Source organism: Aplidium turbinatum, chromosome 9 (genome assembly GCF_918807975.1).
Source record: "Aplidium turbinatum chromosome 9, kaAplTurb1.1, whole genome shotgun sequence".
Lineage (NCBI taxonomy): Eukaryota > Metazoa > Chordata > Ascidiacea > Aplousobranchia > Polyclinidae > Aplidium > Aplidium turbinatum.
This window is the reverse complement of record NC_137480.1, coordinates 26,482,555-26,503,486: the sequence shown is the minus strand read 5'-3', so window position 1 is coordinate 26,503,486 and position 20,932 is coordinate 26,482,555. Positions and strand designations below refer to the sequence as shown.

General features: G+C 40.8%; 1 protein-coding gene across 5 annotated transcripts in view; it reads left to right on the top strand.

The window, feature by feature from the left end:
* Positions 1–1,927: 1,927 nt before the first annotated feature.
* The window catches only part of LOC145777160 (CLIP-associating protein 1-B-like), a 37,288-nt gene continuing 18,283 nt past the window's right edge, over positions 1,928–20,932 (top strand). For all 5 annotated transcript variants that reach the window (XM_082588468.1, XM_082588466.1, XM_082588467.1 and 2 more), the window contains exons 1-18: positions 1,928–2,082; positions 2,437–2,577; positions 5,979–6,057; positions 6,222–6,325; positions 6,575–6,742; positions 10,465–10,562; positions 10,775–10,845; positions 11,474–11,611; positions 11,993–12,079; positions 13,310–13,461; positions 13,878–14,023; positions 14,746–14,881; positions 16,214–16,344; positions 17,648–17,725; positions 18,029–18,117; positions 18,882–18,936; positions 19,589–19,647; positions 20,087–20,218. In XM_082588468.1, coding sequence (XP_082444594.1) covers positions 2,029–2,082; positions 2,437–2,577; positions 5,979–6,057; positions 6,222–6,325; positions 6,575–6,742; positions 10,465–10,562; positions 10,775–10,845; positions 11,474–11,611; positions 11,993–12,079; positions 13,310–13,461; positions 13,878–14,023; positions 14,746–14,881; positions 16,214–16,344; positions 17,648–17,725; positions 18,029–18,117; positions 18,882–18,936; positions 19,589–19,647; positions 20,087–20,218 — 1,918 coding nt within the window. In that variant the 5' untranslated portion in view covers positions 1,928–2,028. The remainder of the gene's footprint in view (positions 2,083–2,436; positions 2,578–5,978; positions 6,058–6,221; positions 6,326–6,574; positions 6,743–10,464; positions 10,563–10,774; positions 10,846–11,473; positions 11,612–11,992; positions 12,080–13,309; positions 13,462–13,877; positions 14,024–14,745; positions 14,882–16,213; positions 16,345–17,647; positions 17,726–18,028; positions 18,118–18,881; positions 18,937–19,588; positions 19,648–20,086; positions 20,219–20,932) is intronic.

Below are 20,932 nucleotides of genomic sequence, written 5' to 3'. Positions count from 1 at the left end.
TGTTCACAATGAGGTTGTCATCTTAGGCGCAACAAGACCATTTTGATTAGTTTAGTGAGGATTCATAGTCCCATTGCTTTCATTTTGAGCCTACTTATTCTGCCATGACATTGTTTGAGCTTGGTGAGTTTATTACAACGAAAGGTGGAAATTAAATCACAAACTGATAGAACCAGCTTGCTAAAAACAATAAAGTTACATGGGTTTTTTAAACGTTTAGCAATGTAAAAATGATGCAAAATTATACATTTTTGCTACCAGGGTAGTCTTGGCCTGATTTTATCCTTTGCTGAGAGTAAAAAAGAAACACAAATAATAAATATTGGAGAAATTGAGTCTCCTTCACAACTTAAGAATCGAACAACGCGAAACTGCTGAAACAAAACGTTTTGTTTGAATGAAAGAACCACTAAGCAAACAATGCCAAAAGGTGCGCGCATGAAGTCATGGGAGTGTGAGGTATCAAAAGTTTGAACAGGTTGTTATTTTTCTACATCAATGTGACGTTAGTTACTACTTTAAAAAATCTATATCTTTGCTTCTGCAGAAAATCCGCAGCAAACACCTTTTTTTTACATGTTTAGTATCGGCCACAGTATCGGCCAAATTTTGCCGATACCGATGCCGATACCGATACTCAAAAAATGGCCGATATCACCGATACCGATATATCGGTACATCTCTACATAGAAGCATGTGATAAACAACAATACTTACTTTTTCCTGGAGCACACTTCACTCACTTGTTCTTGGGTGTTTCTTGGTGTACAATTTGATGATGCAGCAAATTATTATTTTGCATGACTAGGCTCGGAATGGCCCGTTTCGGCGAGTCCGATTCGGCAAGTTCCCGATTTGGCAAGTTCCCGAATCGGCAAGTTCCCGATTCGGCAAGTTTCCGATTCGGCAAGTTCCTTATTCGGCGAGTTTTTGAAAGGAAATTATCGGGTACCTTAGCCTAATTATAGTTGCCGTTTTTACATCGTTTTAATGTCGCTAAACGTTGAAATCGTGCAGAAAGGAATAAAAATAAAATGTTTGAAGTCAGTTCAGTTGTTTTTATTTCTGACCATCATATCAAAAACAATACACGTCAACATAGCAAAGGTGTAGAAAAAGGTAGAAGCGACAAAACGCAAACGTATAAACGCAAACAATCCAAAATCCAAACTAATCGTTCGCGTTTTGTCGCTTCTACCTTTGCTATGTTGACGTGTATTGTTTTTGATATGATGGTCAGAAATAAAAACAACTGAACTGACATGACGAATTTTAATTTAATATTAATAATTTGATTTAATATTTTAATTTAATTTTAATTCAAACATTTTATTTCTTTCTGCACAATTTCAACGTTTAGCGACGTTAAAGCGATGTAAAAACGACAATTATAATTAGGCTAAGGTACCCGATAATTTCCTTTCAAAAACTTCAAAAACTCGCCGAAAAGGGCTCTCGCTGAATAGGGAACTCGCCGAATCAGACTAGCTGAATCGGACTCGCCGAATACTAGCAGACCCATAAATGTGCAGTGTTTGTCCAACAAGGCAAACTTCTGGCTTTTTAATCACCACTTTGAGATCATCATGCTGTATTTTTCTGTTACTTTGACTGCCTCATTATGCCATAATGCAGGAGAGATGCTGCTACTAGTTTCATCCCATAGGTGTTCAGTAACATTGCAATTAATTTATTTGCCACAAGATATGCGCTGAGCAAATTAAAACAAAAAATGTAACCGCTTAGGTTAGCAAATTCACACTGAGTATCTCTGATAGAAATTGAATGGGATTGTATTCAAATCAATCAATTAATTAAATGGATTGATTTGCTTTAATCTCCTGGCTATCACTAAAAGTATAAGTTTAACTGTGAACTTAATACCCACAGCTGAATTGTTTTTATATGATGTTTAATGTTTAGATACACTTGGTCTATGAGATTTTGTAGGTTGTTGCATGAAAGAATGAATTAAAAATTATTTTATAAAACCATTCTGTATTTGTACAATTTGTAGTAGTTTGCTACATGGATGACATCATCATGAACCAAGATGAAGCGTTGTTGCTTGTTCGCGAACAGGTTTGCTATTTACATTCTTAAATTAAACTGTTACGATACATTTTGAACTCATCAGTTATGTGCATATTATAATCACTACTTACAGCACCAAAGATAGTGGCAGGTTAGTTGTTGAAATTTTTCCTGAACATGAGTTTGGTTTTTGTGGTTTCTGCATTTTTTAATTCTATGTTTTTTACCGAGGTTAACCAACCACTTTGCATTTCAACCACTTTTGCAATGCAACCACTTTTGGTTTGAAAAATAATCAAGATTTTTGAGTCTATTTTATATCATATGTGAACTTGTGACATAACATATGCAGTGGCAAGCGTTTATTGTCTATGTTTTGATCATGAAACACCAACTTTTCAGGACATGAAAACACGGATGAATGGAGGCCAAAAATTCATTGAATTTTTGGCATCACCCAGTGGAGACTTATCGTCATGGACAAATGTCGACAGAATTGTGGACTCTCTAGCAACCTACTGGGTCAGCTCAAGCAATTTCAAAGTGAGACTTGTGTAATTTTGACACCATAACATAATTTTTTTTTTTTTTCTGTATTATTGATTCAGCCAAGATCTCATCACGTATCGTAGACATTACAAGTTTCTTCAGTTGCCTGTCCTTGGAGTCTGTGCTGGTGCGGAGTGGAAGGAAATTTACTTTGCCGAGATGTTGAGTGTAAAAAGACTTGAGGAAAAGAGAAAAAGGTGCATGCTAAGATCGTATGTGCATGTAAAGAAAAGAGATAAAGAGAACAATTTGTATCCAGTAGTTATTGGATAATTACATCCATAAGAGGAAGACACGAATGTAAAGAGGTTGACGTCATACCTCTACAGTCCTAAAATAATTGTGCATTCTAAGAAGATACAATTTAAATGAAAGTATTTGCTAAGAAGGCAATGGAAAGATTCAAACAGAGGATTTATATTTTCTGTGGTGAACCTGAATAAATTGCATTAAAGTAAAAAATAGTTTTTATACATTGGATGCTTTTCATAGGCTACTGCTGTTAAATTGTTACATGATTAAACATTATTGGAAAATGATGCATTTACGGTAATGTGTTGACTGTTGAAGCACATACCTTCAACGGAATTTCTTGACTGATAAGGACCATGAAAGGAGCAGTGTTATGGTTGGATGTATACAATTCCAGGCCTCGAAATTCACGGCGGACATGTCCGCCGTCACAGCATGTGATGTCCGCGGGAAGTACCATCTAGATCGGTCATATTTGTCCGCCGAGAAATAACACAGGAACTAGCGATACAAATCGTCATTGCATAGCACGAACAATTGTTGCGAGAATGTAATTTTCCGCGCATCTAGAAAATGTGAATACTGCATTCCTTAGCTTCCATTCAAGCAGGAAAACTTTCGATTTTTACATTGCTTCAACGATTGATGACATTGATTCAGCGTAACAAAGGTAAATTCTTCGCTAAGAATCGATGGCTGTATGGTACGGTACTTCTACAGTCACGCGCAACTTAGTTCAAGTTTTACGTCATAATATCTGGCTTTGATCTCCGAGTAATATTGATAAGGCAAGATTGGTTACTAAATTAGATTATACGAGTAGGCTATTACAGCAAGATGCAGCAAAATTTGTTAACTTTTGGTTGCTTTTGGTATTACAGTAAGAAAGAAAAGGCCCAAGGAAAATTCACTTTCGCTCACATGACACTCAAAAATAAACTTAAAGAAAAAAAGCCTGTGACACTTTGCACAGCAGAAAATAGTAGCGTTAGTGTAGAAGTTATCCGACTCGTGCCCAGAGCATTGTGACACAACAAGCCACACGACCTCGTTCGGTGGAAGTTAATCAGTTATGTAACGTATTGACCAGCTACACAGCGCTTTTACTCTTCAAGCGCACGCCGTTGGTCTGATGAAAGCCTTTCAGAGTGACTTCACTGATATTTTAAAAAGCCTTCTAAATTTTCTAAAACCGTAGCTATAGTTTTCAAATGGCGAAGAATTATCAAGATAAAGTGATTAAGCATGACGATCGACGCTAAAACTGGTGTGTCCGCCTTGAAACTTAATTTGACCGCCAAGATAGCTGCTCAGACCGGACACGTTTGTCCGCCGTCAACAAAAACGAATTTCGAGGCCTGCAATTCACTGGTTGGCTGCACGGTTGTGGACTGTAAAGGTTACTATTCTTGGGTCACCTTCATTAGAGTTTGACAAAGCTCTAAATGTGAATGCACTTTTGCACAAGTTAACATTTTATCACAAAAAAGCTGAAAATAAAATTCCAGAATGTGACTATTGCTATTGACAAGAATTACAATATAGTAATTCTAATTTTATGATGTACGGTAATGTTTGTTTGTTGATTGGTATATATATAAAATTGTTGGCTTGTTTGGTTGACGGTTGTCTTCAGACGTTCTTGAGCACAAAATACAAACCAACATTGAAGGCAGTGGCACATGCAGCAGACATGATGTTGCTTAAGTCAATCTGAACTGAAAACGAGGTCCATGGTTTGGTGGCCTGTGACTACCTGGATATACTTTCTATAAATTATTGATGAGAAAAAATTCTTGTTCTTTGCCCTTCCAACGTATTTGTATGGAGCATCTGATGTGTGCACCCACATTGTTAACTAACAGACTTCTGCAAGGATTTACAACAAATATTGTTGAACAGCCTCAAATGAATTATATAATACTTAATGTGCACCACTTGCATTTTGGCCAGTGACGATAATTTTATTACTGGTAATTCAAAACTCCAGTTCATTCTTTCAATTAATCAATCATATTCGATTCGTTTTGATTGTTGGATTGTATCCTACAGAAGTGTGTGGTTGACTCAAGGTATCCACACTCTTAAATGCCACTTAAATCTATGTACTGTATTAAAGTGTATTTGTCTACTTAGCATATTATTTCTGTGTTCACATGCCACCTTAGCTTGCAGTCTAGTACAGTATTGATAAAAACATCTGTCAATTTGTTGTGACGTCCCAAACACGCATCACACTTCTGCTGATAATGCTACTGGCTACTGCAGATGTAGCATAATATGGTTGGTATAATATGTATTTTAAGTCTTTGAAAAGTCAAGGAGCTATTCGGCTTGAACAAAGTATGAGATATCATATAATTCATATGTTTCTCTACCACCTTGAGGTTAAATGTTTAATAATTACATTTTGAATACAGCATGAGTAGCCTACTTTGGTCGGTAATTGGCCTTCTACATCACTTCTGATGAGGCGGTTTTAGTTTAAGATGTTTTTGATTGATTTATCAGCACCTGAATAAACTTTTGTGTAGTGAGTTTCGCATGGTTAAATTCAATGAAATATTTGAAGCTTTAATCTGGACAATCATTAATAAGAACGACCTAAAGACCATATGGTTTTATCGGTTTCAGCAATAGGGTGGCATGTTCAAGCACTACAATAGTGGGTCTGCTACTATTCGGTGAGTCCGATTCGGTGAGTTCCTAACCTATAACCCCTAACCCTAAAACGGCAATGATAATTAGGCTACGGTATCCGATAATTTAAAAAAAAAAATTGAAAAAATCACCGAATAGGGATCGGACTCACCGAAACGGGCCATTCCGACAATAGTGGCAGCACCAACACAATTGAACCTTTTGACAATAAATTTTAGAAAAAAAGGCAAAACAGCATCTTCAGCTTTTGTACTTCAAATATTCTGTTATGAACATACATAATTGCATTGCATGTGCAATAAATTTGACTTGGGATGAAAATGTTTTCTAAATATGAATACTATATATCGACGTGATTTTAATTTTTATGTTATGATATTCACTTTATTCAAATCGAAGTCATGGCCAATTTTTCGAACATTCTTGAACGTGAGATTTTAACTTTTCTGCCACTCCCAGCTATTGAACCACACTTTTTGCAGGTTGCTCTGCTGGGGTTGGATATTCTCAGTTTGCTTGTGGAGCGCTTACAGAAAGATTTTCAACCTCACTATAACCTGAGTAAGTGAAATTGTAGACTTACATGGCCTTCAAGGTGTGATGACCCCTTTGTGATAATGGTATAGATTGCTTTGTTTAAAGACGTTTCTCTTTATTTTATCGCTTAGATTTATAGCATCATTCTCAAATACTAAGATTAGGTTTTATGTAAATTTTCATTTTAGTTCAAAACGCGCTGATGGACCGACTGGGAGACCAGAAGGATCAAGTCCGAGATGCTAGCATCACCCTCCTCACTAACATCATGGATGTAGCTGCTTCTCCCCAGGTCTTTATTGTGAAGCTTGTTGATGTAACTTATGTGAACCTGGTTCATGATCAACACCAGCTGTGGTTGCGTTCTTTTTACTTTTGCTCATTGTCCCACCAAACGGGATAAAGCAGACACATCTAAGTAACCTGCTGGGATGATATAGGCTTGTCGGTTTTTAAATGTTCAATGAGTTAAAGAACTGCCGAGTTGTACGATATTTCTAGTTAAAGAATGTGATTGACATGCAGTTGTTCTTGCTCTCAGTATTTATTTGAGCGGCTGGCTTGTGGATTCTCCCACAAAGTATGGCGAGTGCGTGAAGGAGTCTGTCGTCTCCTTGTGGCCACTATCAATCGTTTCGGAGCTAAGTCTCTGTACCTGAGCAAGATAATCCCACACATTTGCAAACTGCTCAGTGACCCAAACGGCCAGGTAAAGATACTAACTTTCTGAAGCAATTGCACTGTTGTAAATTCATTTTTAACAAAGGTCCAAATGGAGTTGTTTAAAGCTGCTTATTGGTCAAATATATTGCGCATGGCAGACGCAGTACTTCGAAACGAAAATTGTAGTTTAGAGTCACATAATTTGCAGGTTGTTTTGTGGCTAAACAGTCCAAAGCCTGACCGGCAGGTACGACTGCAACGGTAACACGCAAAGTATCTGATACCTCAGAAAGTCTCAACTTTTCAAGTCCTGTCTAGAAAGTAAACACTTCCCAGGTTCTCTGTTGTGACCAGGATCATTTCAACTAGCTCACTGTTCCACCTTTGCGGTACATACTCATGGTGACTGAAATCAAAGTCAATATTCAACCAGCCTAATGTAGTAATCTTGCTCTATAGTTGTGGATGAGTTGATGTTTCACTGATGTAATTACTTTTCGCAATTCATCAGCTTGATAGATGTTCACCTGGCAGTTTTACAATGACCGCTCCATCTTACCCACACCATGTTATGTGCTCGTCTGGGAAAGATTTTGATTGCGCAAGTAAATAATTGCCTTCGAGGAACTCAAGGCCGGCTCACCCGGCAACATAACTCTTGTTTGTATGTGAAGCGTGATTTAATGAAACCAGCGCTGTTTCAACAATTTCCTGTAGACATTGTTGATATAAACAAATACAAAAAGTATTTCTTTGTTTAAACTGTTGTTGCAAATAAGAAATTTTCCTCTTGATTTTCTTGGTTGTCTAAGATGAAAGTTGATGTTATTAATTTCTTCTTTTTGGTTAACAAAAATGTCGTCAAATGTTACTATTCTTCAAATGACATCCTGTTTGTCTAAACTGTGTGGTAGATAGGGAAATACTCCTTTAAGTCTGAAGCAGCTGTTTTTCGATAGGCGTTCAAGTCACGCCTTCTCGACATTCCATAGCTGCCATACGTCGCGCTGATAATTTTAGTTAGGTTTTCAACCTTTTCTTCCAAAGATTGACTTTCCGAAGGTGAATCCCCCAACCAACTATAATGAAGTCAGGTTTATTTGTATGTACCAACCACAATTTAGTCCTGGAGATACAGTGTGGCTGAGAGAATGCTTATGTGGGTTGTGGTAAGGCATACCACAGGTTTGAAGTTTCTCGTTCCATTCGCCTCTACCGGACGAAGCTATTTCTACTGTAACACTGAGTTCATCTTCCACAAAAAGCTCTTAACCTTTTTAGGGCGTGACATCAAGAAACAGTCAGCACTGTTGTTATTGTGGTCTGTTGTGTTCAATCCGCCTGGTCTGCTGGTTGTTGCCACTGGCATGCTAGCTTCTACAGCCAGCCCATGGTACATATGGCTCATTTCCAAGTTGTATCGATTAATTATTCAGTGTTCATACTTGCTGGTGGTGTACGCACTACTACGGTATTAACTTGCTGATGGTGTTCGCACTACCACGGTATTAACTTGCTGGTGGCGTACGCACTACCACGGTATTATCTTGTGAATGTTCAAATTTTCATTTGAGTTCAAATCTGGATCAGGGGTCATATTGCGGGAGTTGAGGCTGCAACATCAGGGTCGGTTGTTATTGGTGCGTCAAATTATTTTGTCAACAAACAATACTTTAACGTTAGCTCTACACAAAATTTACATCTTGGTGTTAGGCGATACTTTGCTCTCAAGGACAAGCTGCATCAATGTTTCCCTTTGCGTTGTTTGTCAGACTTCATAATGAAATATTATCAACTATTTTGATTTAATTGAAACCCTTTAAATGTCCTACTTACAATAGAAGACAGCCCTCCATTCCATTCACAAAGCTTTTCATTTGTTGCTTGCTTTCCTTATGTTAACCCATTGAGTGGTTAACGAGTTGTAAGAACCCATTGTCATGATTGTCCACGCCACAATGGTCTGTTTGTATACGGATTCCTACACTTCGCCAGGCTGCTTTTACAATCTTTGAAAATAACTTTGCGATATGCCGACTTTTGGAATTGTAACTTGTTGCGCATATTCCACTGACATTAATCCGTTTCATAAATTATATGTATTATATAATGTTACATTTCCAATGGTTTTGCGACTTGAAACTTTTCGAAAAATCAACTCATGGGAAATCTGTTGTGAGGTTACATTCAGTCACCTTTCAAACTTTGCGGTCACGTTGGGTGTCTGGAACGTTTACTGCAAGGCTAATTGTGGATTGTTGACTTCATGCAGTTTGGAACCCGCCAGCTGTTATATGCTGCAGCTCGTCTTTTCATTTTGGTTATTTCCACAATTGGCAACGTCATGCACTTGCTACGTCACAATCCACAGCGCGTGACTCCATTTGGGGTTTATGGTCGTCGCTAATTAGAAGCTCATCTATACCCAGCTCTGCTGTACAAGCAGAGTGATTGACAGCGCAACGCGGATGTTATTTTTAAACACTGTTTTTATTTTGCGGCTTGTACCAAGCCATCGACGAAAGCTGCAAAAATTCCTCTTTTGTCTGCAATATCTTTATATTTTCCCTCCCGACAACGCTGTGACAACCATACCGGCATGACGCTTAGCCTGGCGGAAGCTGAAATCAGCTTAGAGCGAGATTCGTAATGCGGACAGGTGTTGCAGATATGAATTGTTGTTCTGACGACACCGGTATTAGCGATTCGTAACCAGCCTACCACAACTACAGGTCAGCATGACTAAAGTGCGCTGCAACATGGCCAGTAATTTTATTGTTTTGTAGAGCTAAGTGACGTCATCAAGTTTATTGAACGGACTTATTGAATATTGACCTAAATGTTGCACCGGTTTGTCTGCGTTTCTACATAATACCTAGCTATGGTAGTGCCGTGTCAGAATGATAGTTAGTTGAAAACCGCTTAGAACAAGTAATAGAAGGCTGTACAGTCCCGCATCCTGCCAGTTAGAGCGATCTGGAATTAATGAAATTGGTTTTAACTCTTATTCGCGGCTGATTTTGTTGTGTATGAATCAAAGAAGTCGGTTCCTTGGGGACCGAGTGAAACTTTCTCGGTCATTTCCACTTTAGCTTATTGCCATCAAGCTATGACCTCAATTGTTGCTTGGTAATTTTCTCTTTCAATTGTTATGTCTTTCTCCTTGTATTGCTTCACAGCCTCAGGGAATGAGATGATTGACAGCCAATGTAATTGTGATAACTTGTCACAGTAATTGTCCGATGTGGTTTCGGCGTGAGTCCTATCCCGTGATGGCATCTCAAGTATCTTTGTAGTAGTTTTCTGTCCACATTGCAGAACACGGTCCTAGTTGACTTATCAACTGTTTTTACGTTTGTTCGTTTGTTTGCCTTCCCCACGCTTGCGCTGGGATTGCTGGAAGTCTTAGCAGTTTGTTCTGTGGACGACAACCACAGTTTAGCGCCAACCCCCTTCTGCTTGTATCACATGTCGATACTCCGAAGCGGGAGGTATGGAAAATCTGTAGAAGTGCTGACAATTTTAGACAAGTTTTAACGTTTTATCATTTGCTTAGTTTTCATGCTAAAGACCCGATTATAGGGGTTTACCCAGTCAACAAATCAATTCTTTACATTCATTCAACGGCTACAGACGTTGAATCAATACAACAAAGCACTAGACATCAACCGAGGAAGTTGTTGCGCAACTTGTCTCAACATAAACCCGCTTGTGCGTTCCGATCTTGATATTCATAGCTTTCCTGTTGTAACCATCTGTCATGTGCAGGTCCGCGATATAGCAGTGTCAACAATCGTGGAGATATATCGTCACGTTGGTGACAGAGTGAGGCAGGACCTCGCAAAGAAAGGGTTGCCAGCTTCCAGGTTGGTAGAGTTCAGCTAGATTGAACTTTTCAATTTAAATTTTTTTGATATTTTGATTAATTCCAAATTTAATTTAGCTGCAACTCGTAGTCATGAATGGCGATCTAAGTAAAGTCTGACTTGCTATGGCTGTTCTGTTATTAATGTTTTCAAGCACGAAAAGTTATCAACTAATCACCATTTCCTCAATCTTTCAACTTTGTTCTTCACAGGCTTCACAATTTGTACGAAAAGTTCGATATCGTTCTTCAGTCCGGCGATATGGTCACAGCCTCAGAGACAGGTTTGTATCCTTGTTTGTTGTTGCCGTGTCTTGTTGAAAGTCCGGCAAAAGTAATATTTTCTTGTTGGCATGGTCAATTCGTCTGACCCCCCTGTAAGTTTCTTGATCTAACCCTTGTCAACATCATACCTTGTATGTGCGAGGAATTTTCGTGTTTAGAGACTGTGGGCATGTAGATTGGCTTCCTTCTCTTTTGAAATCCCGGTAATCCTGATCTTCAGCCGCTATACGTAGAACCACTGCACATGACGAAAATATAAACTTTGTTTCTTTTTAATGATGATGATGATGATTATGTGCCTGATCTGATACAGACGTTGGCGATCATGGTCTTCCAAACTTCTCTGTCATTTGCCTTTCGTATAAAATCGGTAGTATTGATTGTTGCGTTTGTGGCCCCATGGTTCAAGCTGTTTAAATATAACAATCTTTGCTAACCTCTGCTTAATGTATCATGCCCAATAGTGCTAATTTTTCAAAATCTTCATGTCTGTGATTGTGAATATGACCCACAAATCTCATGTGGTGCCTTCTATCTTTTTAATAAAAACATTTTAACAATTTTGTGTGTCATGTTTTAGTTCAAGGTTTTGTATTCCTAAAACGTCCATGTTTCCTCATCATCCAGGTTCCTTAGCCAGCTCCACTGGAAGCTTTGAGTCCGGTGACTCCGCATCTTCATCCGGTCTAATGAGACCTCCTTCCTCATCTGCAATCGTCAGCATCCGAACTACATCCACAAGATCTTCTGTGTCTACTCTTGATGGTGAGCATGATGGAAGTTGCTGGGTGATTACTTGCATCACGTCAAGGCTGATGTTGCGGGAAGAGATGTAGTGCCCAGTGGAGGCCATGAGCTCCTGAGGATGTTGCTGTCGTGGCCAACAAGTGCAGGGCAGATTCTTTCGATGCCTGAAGGATCCGAACTGTTTCATCCTTCATTGAATGCTATTTATCGAAACTCAATGTTCTCTTTGTGTTAAGCGTGTGGGCCAAGCACTTAACTGTTCCCCCCTCTTTAGAGTTTCAACGTCTGTTACATAACAATTGAATTATGGAAAAGTTCACGCAGGAGTAATATAAAGAATATAAATTTCACGTAAATTATCGCCCCCTGCCTCGCATCTAACCCTTCTGTATCGACCAGGACCTCCGAGACCTTCGTCTACTCAACCCCGTCGATCGATGGCGCCCCCAAAGTCGGCAGCTCTGGCAGGTTCGAGGTCCAGCGCAGGTGAGTTTGCTACGACGATTGTATCGTTGTGTGGTTGCTCGGGCCATTTACTGTTCATCGCTGGCGCCATTTACTGTTCATCGCTGGCGCCATTTACTGTTCATCGCTGGCGCCATCATGGGTCATCACTTTTAACAATCGTCTAATCATTTGTCATCATCGTCTCCACAAAAACCACGCTGGAGGGTTGTAGCGTTGCATCGGCCTTCATACAGATGTTACGCTCTCCCCTGTTAACATAAAATCTACAACCCCCTGCAACTTTGTACGCATTTGATCACATTCCTTGAAATGACGCTTCATTATATTTATTGAGAACCCCGTAATCATTAGCTAGTGCTAGACTGCTAGACACAATAGTGCTCACTTGCGATATCTAGAGATTGGATATTTAGCCATGCCAGTGATGCTTTCTTTTGCAATTTCTCGAATAAAATACGCTTAATGACTTGGCAGGGTTTCGAACACTATGTCTCAATTCTGAGCTATACAGCATCGATGGTTGTTATTGACTCTGCTATCGATATCGACACTTAAATAAATGCCTGAAGGTTGGTTTCCTTGTCTTCCCGTCTCATCATCAGTCGCCATCTTCGCTTGCAGCAGATTGCGCATCAATATGGGTTATTTATTTCCAAGATAAATTTTGAGATAAATCGCCCAGTGTTGCCAAATTGAGTCCGGTCCATGATTGAATGTTGTCTGCCATCGTTTGGGTTCTTCACCACGTTTTCTGTTTACTTCGACTTAACTGACTTTGTTGATTCCAAATTTTGATCTTACAGTGTTGCCAAACAGTTTTAGAACTTTTGATTTTACTGTTGCTGCAATTAGATGTAGCTTTGTCATTGTCATAGATCTTTTATTTTGGTCACTTTTGTGGGTCATGCTTCTCTCAAGTATTCCCGTCTACTGAATCTAAATCTTCAACCAAGTCTCTAACTAAACTGTTCATCAGATTGCTTCATTAGTTTTTAGTTAGTGGGTGTGCTTATTGAGCGGGAAGCGTGATTGTTTCATCGAATTATGATCACTTTCTCACCACAAATATACATAACTGAGCAAAAGCACAACATTTAACATTATAAAAGCAAAATTGCAACGTTTTCGGTTATGCATAATGTTGCATGTTGTGGTGTTGCTCAGTCATGTCTGGTTATGGTTGAAGACAGCAACCTCTTTACCTGAATTATACCTTGGCGCTTCTATAACTGTTGCATCACAATGCAGGCGCGGTGGATGAGGAGTCGTTCGTGCGGGACTTTGATCACAATCTTCCTCCTGTTCGCATTCACGGAGCACGTGATGTTGACGAGCAGATCAATCGCATCCAAGCGATCCTCTCGAATGAGAAGAAGGATTGGGAGGAGAGGACGAAAGCGGTGAGGAGGAGTCAGATGTTCCGAGATCACGCGTTTAATGATGAGTCACCAGTGCTCAATGCTGAGTCACTTATTTCTGGCCGTTTTATTGACAATGCTGACGGAGCTATTTGCCTGGAGGCCATTGGAGAACTTTCCATTCCAATTTACCACTTTATGATTTTCGACAGCGCTATAGAAACTTCCACATTACATGCGTTATGCATGACACTTGTGCATAAGTATGAAAGCTAAAGATGTGGATCATTCTTTGTTGTTGTTTTTTACTTTTATTGTAAAAATACAACAAATAAAATTATTTGTATAAACAACGTGACTTTTATAAAAACAATTAAATCAACAAAACTGTTCTTCATAAATCGCATGTCTGTCGCTACCAAGTTGAGACCACACCCAACAATTACTTCCCTGCTCAGTTGAAAGCTCTCCGTGCCGTGGCAATAGCTGGCGGGAACGAGTGCGACTCATTTCTCCAGCACCTTCGTCTCCTGGAGCCAGCTCTTCAGATCAACGCGAAGGATCTCCGCTCCCAGGTCGTCAGAGAAACCTGCGTCACAATCGGGTTAGTCCACAGCGAATCATGTCACGTTTATTCAATTAATTGTTATCTTTTTGACCACACAAATATAGTTTCTATTCTCTTAGAAACCCCGTTGCTCTAATTCATATAATACTGCTAATCTTTCTTGGTTGGCATTATCACTCGGTGTTATTGTTTGTTGTGATTAGCCTTTTGGTTTGTTTTCATTCCAAGAGATCTGTAGCGTCACAATCCTCTGATATTGTTCGCTCATTTCTTCATTATTTATTTATGGTAAAGTGTTCAGAGAAGGACATTCTTATTAAGCTGAGTTATTGGACATTGTTCGAGTTGGGCCCATACATGACCCATCTCCGAGTTGGGCCCATACATGACCCATCTCCGAGTTGGGCCCATACATGACCCATCTCCGAGTTGAGCCCATACATGACCCATCTCCGAGTTGAGCCCATACATGACCCATCTCCGAGTTGAGCCCATACATGACCCATCTCCGAGTTGGGCCCATACATAACCCATCTCCGAGTTGGGCCCATACATGACCCATCTCCGAGTTGAGCCCATACATGACCCATCTCCGAGTTGAGCCCATACATGACCAATCTCCGAGTTGGGTCTATACATGACCCATCTCCGAGTTGGGTCTATACATGACCCATCTCCGAGTTGGGTCTATACATGACCCATCTCCAGGGCCGAACTTTAACCCATGGAGCGTTTAGTGTTTCATTCCAATCTTCCAGGTTCATATCATCATTTGCGAAGAACCAGTTCGAGCACTCCGCTTGCGTCCTTCTCCCTATCCTGGTCTCCCTCATCCCGAACGCCGCCAAGGTCATGTCAACATCCGGGATACTCTCCATACGTACCGTGCTTAAGGTCGGTGACGCCATAGTGACGTGTGTGTTGATGGCGCACAATAGGTGTTTATTTCTGTAACGGTATGGTGCAGAGATGGGGAGTCTATTCACTCTCGGCGGGCCAAAAATTGAGATTTCCAACCCAATATAAACAACAAGGATAAAAAAGCAATCAAATTGGGGTTACACGAAATGTTAATTTCCATGACAAGACGGGTCCACGTATATTTCTCGTCCACAAAGTTGCTTCAGTTTGTGTGGTTCTGTAAACTTTAGGATTTAATGGTCTAGCGTTGGTGTCTACTTGTGGGCTGGTCAAAAATAGCATTCTACTGCAAATTAAAAAAATATCTGGCAACACTTTTTTGTTATCAGATACCACTCTACTGAGAGCAGGTAATTTTGCGTCTTACAATCTCTACAACTGTTTGATTTCCCGATTTGTTAAGGAGCATTAATGTTGCTTTTTTGCAACTAACTTGTAAATAGTTTCAGCTCACTAAAGCAGAAGTTATAATGACGACTATTCTTATCTGCTTTATGTGAGTTCGTCATTTAATCTACTAACAAAAAAAGTTTGGTTAATCTTTCCTTCCCGGATGTAGTTTGCACATTTAAAAATTTCGGCCACATGCCAAATGACTTACTGCAAACGCAGTTGTTGCGTCACAATTATGTAATTCTTGAACGTTTGAAGAAGTTTGAAAAGATTTATCAACAATATGAAATTGAATGAGCACAAAGTCATCAACATGTGATGGTTTCATACCATGTTTCATGCCGTAACAAAATTCATCCGCCCGCCACATGAAGCGATCTCGCGGGCTGCAGATTTCCACTCCTCGCGCATGATGCGAGGGCTATCGATTGTGAGAATCTTTATCCTCGGACCGACAATGCCTTTGATAGCTTAATCCTTGATAGCTTAAAGCTTCTTGCAGAGCTTAATCCTGGTAGTTCCGCATACTCGTAGATGCTTTGAATCACTGATGCAGGCCGGTCACCAAGATTGACGGAGTGAAGCCCGTACATGTTAAGTGGTGTTGGTCGCTGTAGCGTCATTCTCTCCGCTGTATCGATCGGTTACTCACTAGTATTTACTTTACTTTTGTTTTTTTGTATTTATGGATTCACTGGTGAAGTGATAATATTATTATTCAACCTGCCTTCAATTTGGCATCGCAATCCATCGTCGTCCCTCCCGTACAACGTCAGTTTTTATCCCCAAGACATCGGCATACTTCCGCTGGGGATTGAACCAAGGTTGGCCGCATGCGGTATCGGCAATCTTGACCCCCAAACTTTGCATCCGGTGACATAAGCATCAATGATCATCTTGCGTCTCTTCCAGCACACCCACGGACCCCGGTTGATCCCCGTTGTCACCGGATACTGCACCTCCAGGACGACCTCCATAAGAAGACAAACATTTGCCTTCCTGGAGATCATCTTCCAAAACTGGGTCACACACCTCCTTGAGAAGTAAGAGATTCAAATGTAGAAACATTGATAACAAATTCGTCATAGCACATGACTAGGGAGCTGTGTTCCGAAAACGTTTGTTCAATGTCCAAGTGCAATGTTCCGAAAGCTAGTGGCAAATCGCTACTATACCACCGCGAACTCACAGCATCAGGCTAAAACAGGTCGTTAAAATCTACTGTACATTGTGAAGTAAGCAACAATCATGCTGCTAAAAGCGAAACTCAATCTATTGATAACACAACTCCACCAACCTCGAACTCGCCCATAGTTGTTGTCGGGAACCCTGTTCAGTGTTCAATGTTCATCTTGTAACTTTAAACTTTTATTTCGCTCACACATGAACATTGGCTCGGAAACTTTACTTTTGCAACGTGCTAGATAATATTTTGACTTGTATGATTTTGATATCAATTCATATTCCAAATTGTTCGTGAACATTCCCAGTAACATGTTTGACATTCCCATCTCATCCATTGTTGTATCACAATAAGGGTCGCGGGATGATTGTATGGCTCTGATAATGAGCGCGCTTTCTAAGACAATGCAACAATGGGTATCGCCTGTCACTCTCTCCTTCTTTAAAAGGCGCGAATAGCGAGCCTGGCCAGCTATGCTCGCTCTGCTTGAGAGGGTTGAGGACAGAAGTGAGATTTTGTTCAGTTTCAAATATTTTAAAGAATGATTGAACAAAATTATCTTTATATGACGTAAGATAATGTAAACAATGAACATGGTTACGTAAGTTGGTCAGAGCGGCTCATGACGTCAGATAGATGAGGTCATCAAATAACAGAAATGCTTCGTTATGATTTGGTCAAGTTAAGGTTTCTTAGTTTTGTTGTGACGCGGCACGGAGGAAAATTTGATTGCGACAGCAGCCATGATGGTTCCTTCCGTGCAGGCAACAATTCAACCGATTTTTACATTGATTCAATGTCTGCAGACGCTGATTCACTGCATCAGCACCTCATGCGCTGGTGCAACCATCGGTCAGTGGTTGCCTCCACCACTGGGGGTGGTTGCTGGTGGTCAGTTTCTATGGCAACCGGGTGATATGTTTTTCAGTAGGTTGACAAGTTTGCCGTTGACGTAACTTGACTGCAATATTTTTAGAGCATAGAGTTTCTTGCTGGTGAAGATTAACTTCCCTATAGCCTCCCTCGCTTGGAAATTAGATGTTATTATAAGTTCGTTGTGAAGTGCTAACCTGTCCTTTGCACACCCCGCATAAGCCTCCAATGCATCGCTGGCCACCTGTCCTTGCTATGGAGGAGTTGCTTAACTCATTGTTCCCTGGCAGGCACATATCCATCCTCAAGGACTCTGTACAGAAAGGAATCAACGATGCGGACTCAGAAGCCAGAGAAGAAGCGAGAAAGTAAGTGCATTCGACGCAAATCCAACGTTATTGAGCTCATTATAAACGTAAGAATGTAAACAGATGCAGGGCAACTTGTATGTTCATCTGAATTAATTGAGTAGCGTTCATGTTGTGATAAAGAAGCACAAACAGCAATGTAACATTCTTTAACGTTTCTTAAACCACGGAAGCTCCCATCCTCGCAGTGAACCGAATGGTGTGTTTCTTGATAAAGCATTAATTGTTGATATCACTGTGCTACAGCATAGTTGCTGCTCCATTCCGAACATAGTGAGATAGCTAACCCCATCTTCCACTCAGGGCATGGCACGGCTTACACCGGCACTTCCCCAACGAGGCTGAACAGGTCTTCAACACTTTAAATGCGTCACAACAGAAATTAATTAAAGGTAAACTTTACTGGGTTAGTTGTTTTCGACTTTTTCTCTGCTTAACTAAACAAGCGTTTACGTTCACTGGTCGTGCATATATCATACGTTCTGCTGGTTATACTGTATCGTGTACTCTCTTACAACTCCGCGCAACAAAAGCCGGACTGGATACACTGTAAAATCGATTGTTGGAATGTATTGCCGGCTGAGAAAGTTTCATTGTTTATCTCGGTAGTTTCGTAAATTTGTTCATCAGGCCATATCCCTAATAAGGGCCGTGGGCATTTCTCTCTATAGCAGCATAATGTTCATAATCATGAGAGAAATCAATGGATTTATGCAAAAGGGCTCCACTCCGCAATCGACGGCTATTCAGTGTCTTGCTAAAAACACAGACACATGCTCTTGAGCAGTGTTGAACAGGCGCCTTATCGAACGATATACTCGGCTATGCAGCCGGATACTAGCACGCTTACTTGTACAATACATGCTTTGTACCAGTGACGCAGGCCTGTCACGTATGCATGATACGTCACACATTGATCATACCAACTGTGCAACTACAACCTTGTCGTCGTAATGCCGACAATGTTCATGACGTTGTTATCAGGCCATGACTGATCAATTCGTAGATATGACTTTTCGGTTTGATCCTTTTGTGATGTGCGCTGACTCTGTGATGATGTCGCTGTTGCGCCTGCGTCATAATGATTGCCGTAGCTTTGGTGTACACGTCAGTGATGTATTGATAATTCCATTGTTGATCGTTTATTACATTCCAGGAAGCTTATCGACCGCTTCATCGGTGGAGAGCCTCGGCACGGGGGGTGCTGCCAAGTAGGTTGATCATATCTAGTTATGCAAACTTCGGTTATGTTTTGTTCCGATGCAACTTCTCTTGGACATGAGCGCTGTGTTGCATGTTGTTGGCACCACCTGCTTTTCAACTGGCAGCCCTCAACAGTCAACAATCGCCTGTTGCACGGTCGCTCCAGTTCCTTCATAATGGTTTCTTTGACGCGCGTCTTTTGTAACATTCTGTTAGTTTCAACCCCCGTAGATTTGGTCGACAGGACGTTAGGTCGACAGAACGATTTATTTTAGGGTTAGTTAACTAACCTTAACTCTAACCCTGTCCCTAACCCTAAAATGAATCGTTCTGTCGACCAAACGTCCTGTCGACCAAACGTCCTGTCGACCAAATGTCTGTCGACCAAATGTCTTGTCGGCCAAATGTCTTGTCGGCCAAATGTCTGTCGACCAAACGTTCTGTCGACCAAACGACCGTACACCGTAGATTCAACGTTTTCGTACCAACTACGTAGAAGCGACTGTTCCTACAAGGTTTCCCACAAATTTATTAAACGCAAAACGGAAATATATTATATTTAGATACTTCGTTGATTCATGGCTAGAAAATGTCTCTTCGCACGTTTTAATATCTACTACGCAGCATGTCAATGTATCTAACCGACTACAATCCCCCCAGGAAACCCCGGCACTCCACAGCAACGACTGGAACTGGACCCAGGAGGTCGGCGACGAGAGGTGAGCTCATGATGACGTGCGTGATGACGTGTTTGGTCTAATTGGGTCATGTGAACATGAGGTGCACGCGTAACCTTGAGACCCTAATCGTATCTCATTTTGTAGGGCTTCACCTATTCCGACTTTAATCTGTGATCCTCAACTTTTAGATACATCTCCGGTGTGATGTCATTGGTGTGATGTCACATCTCTGGTGTGATGTCATTGGTATGATGTCACCTCTCCGATGTGATGTCACTGTTTTCACGGAAGCCTTTCCGACCATGACACTCATGCAGTCAACTAAACCGATAAACGAGAGTTGATGTTTTCGCGTAAATTTGATTTCGTTCAAATTGTCTTTTGATGACGTTAGGCCAACGACCTGTGAGTGGATGGCAATACTGTGTGACCACTTCTACTTGGGAGCCAATCTAGATGGATTGCTATGTCGTTACAGCGCCACCTAGTGCTGGTTTAAGGACCCCTGGGACCATGAACGGAAGATTCCTCCGTTCCCGATCGGACATCGATCCCGCGTCTGCCAAACGATCCCAGATGAAGGCGGTAGGATCCGGATATGGAACGCTGGGTAAGTTCCCATCGAGTAAATCCTGTTTGCCACCTTGCAGTCTCCTGCATGCTGCGTCATAGTGAGGCAGCTGAGATCTTCTGTTACCATCAAGTTATTCAAACTTTTCAAACAAACTTTGGTGTCAGTTGATTGAAAGTGTTACCCAGTCAGCAAAACCCGTCATTTTTACATTGATTGCAGACGTTGAATCAATGTAGAAATGACAGGTTATGTTAGCTTGGTAAGTTGTCGGAAGACAAGAAAGCCAATCTTCGTGTCCACATTTATGCATTTTATTGTGCCCCGCCAAAGACACAGCCGCGCATTCTTGAGCGGTGTCGAACCGGCGCCCTTTGATCGAAATTCAATGTTCCCAATAGCTAATCTTGCCCACACAACACTTCCTTAGCCACATGAACGTTCGTAGCATCCTTCTTGTATTGCGAACACAATAACTTGTTGTTGAACCAGACTTTACCGACTTCATAGTTTCTGACGCTCTAGTCATCGCAGTGGGTGGCTTGCACATCGCTTTGTTGTTTTCTAGGAATATTGCAGTTGTAGAATATAGTCTTGTAGCCAAGCAATGGCTTGATTGCTCATAATCACGAATTGTGACGTGGATGGCGCTGATTTGAAAAGCTCTTTCTTGTTAATGCCTGCAACGTGACTTCACGTTTGGTGAGTCTTTATTGCTTTATTTGCTTTCAACACTTCTCATCTGGTGAGCAC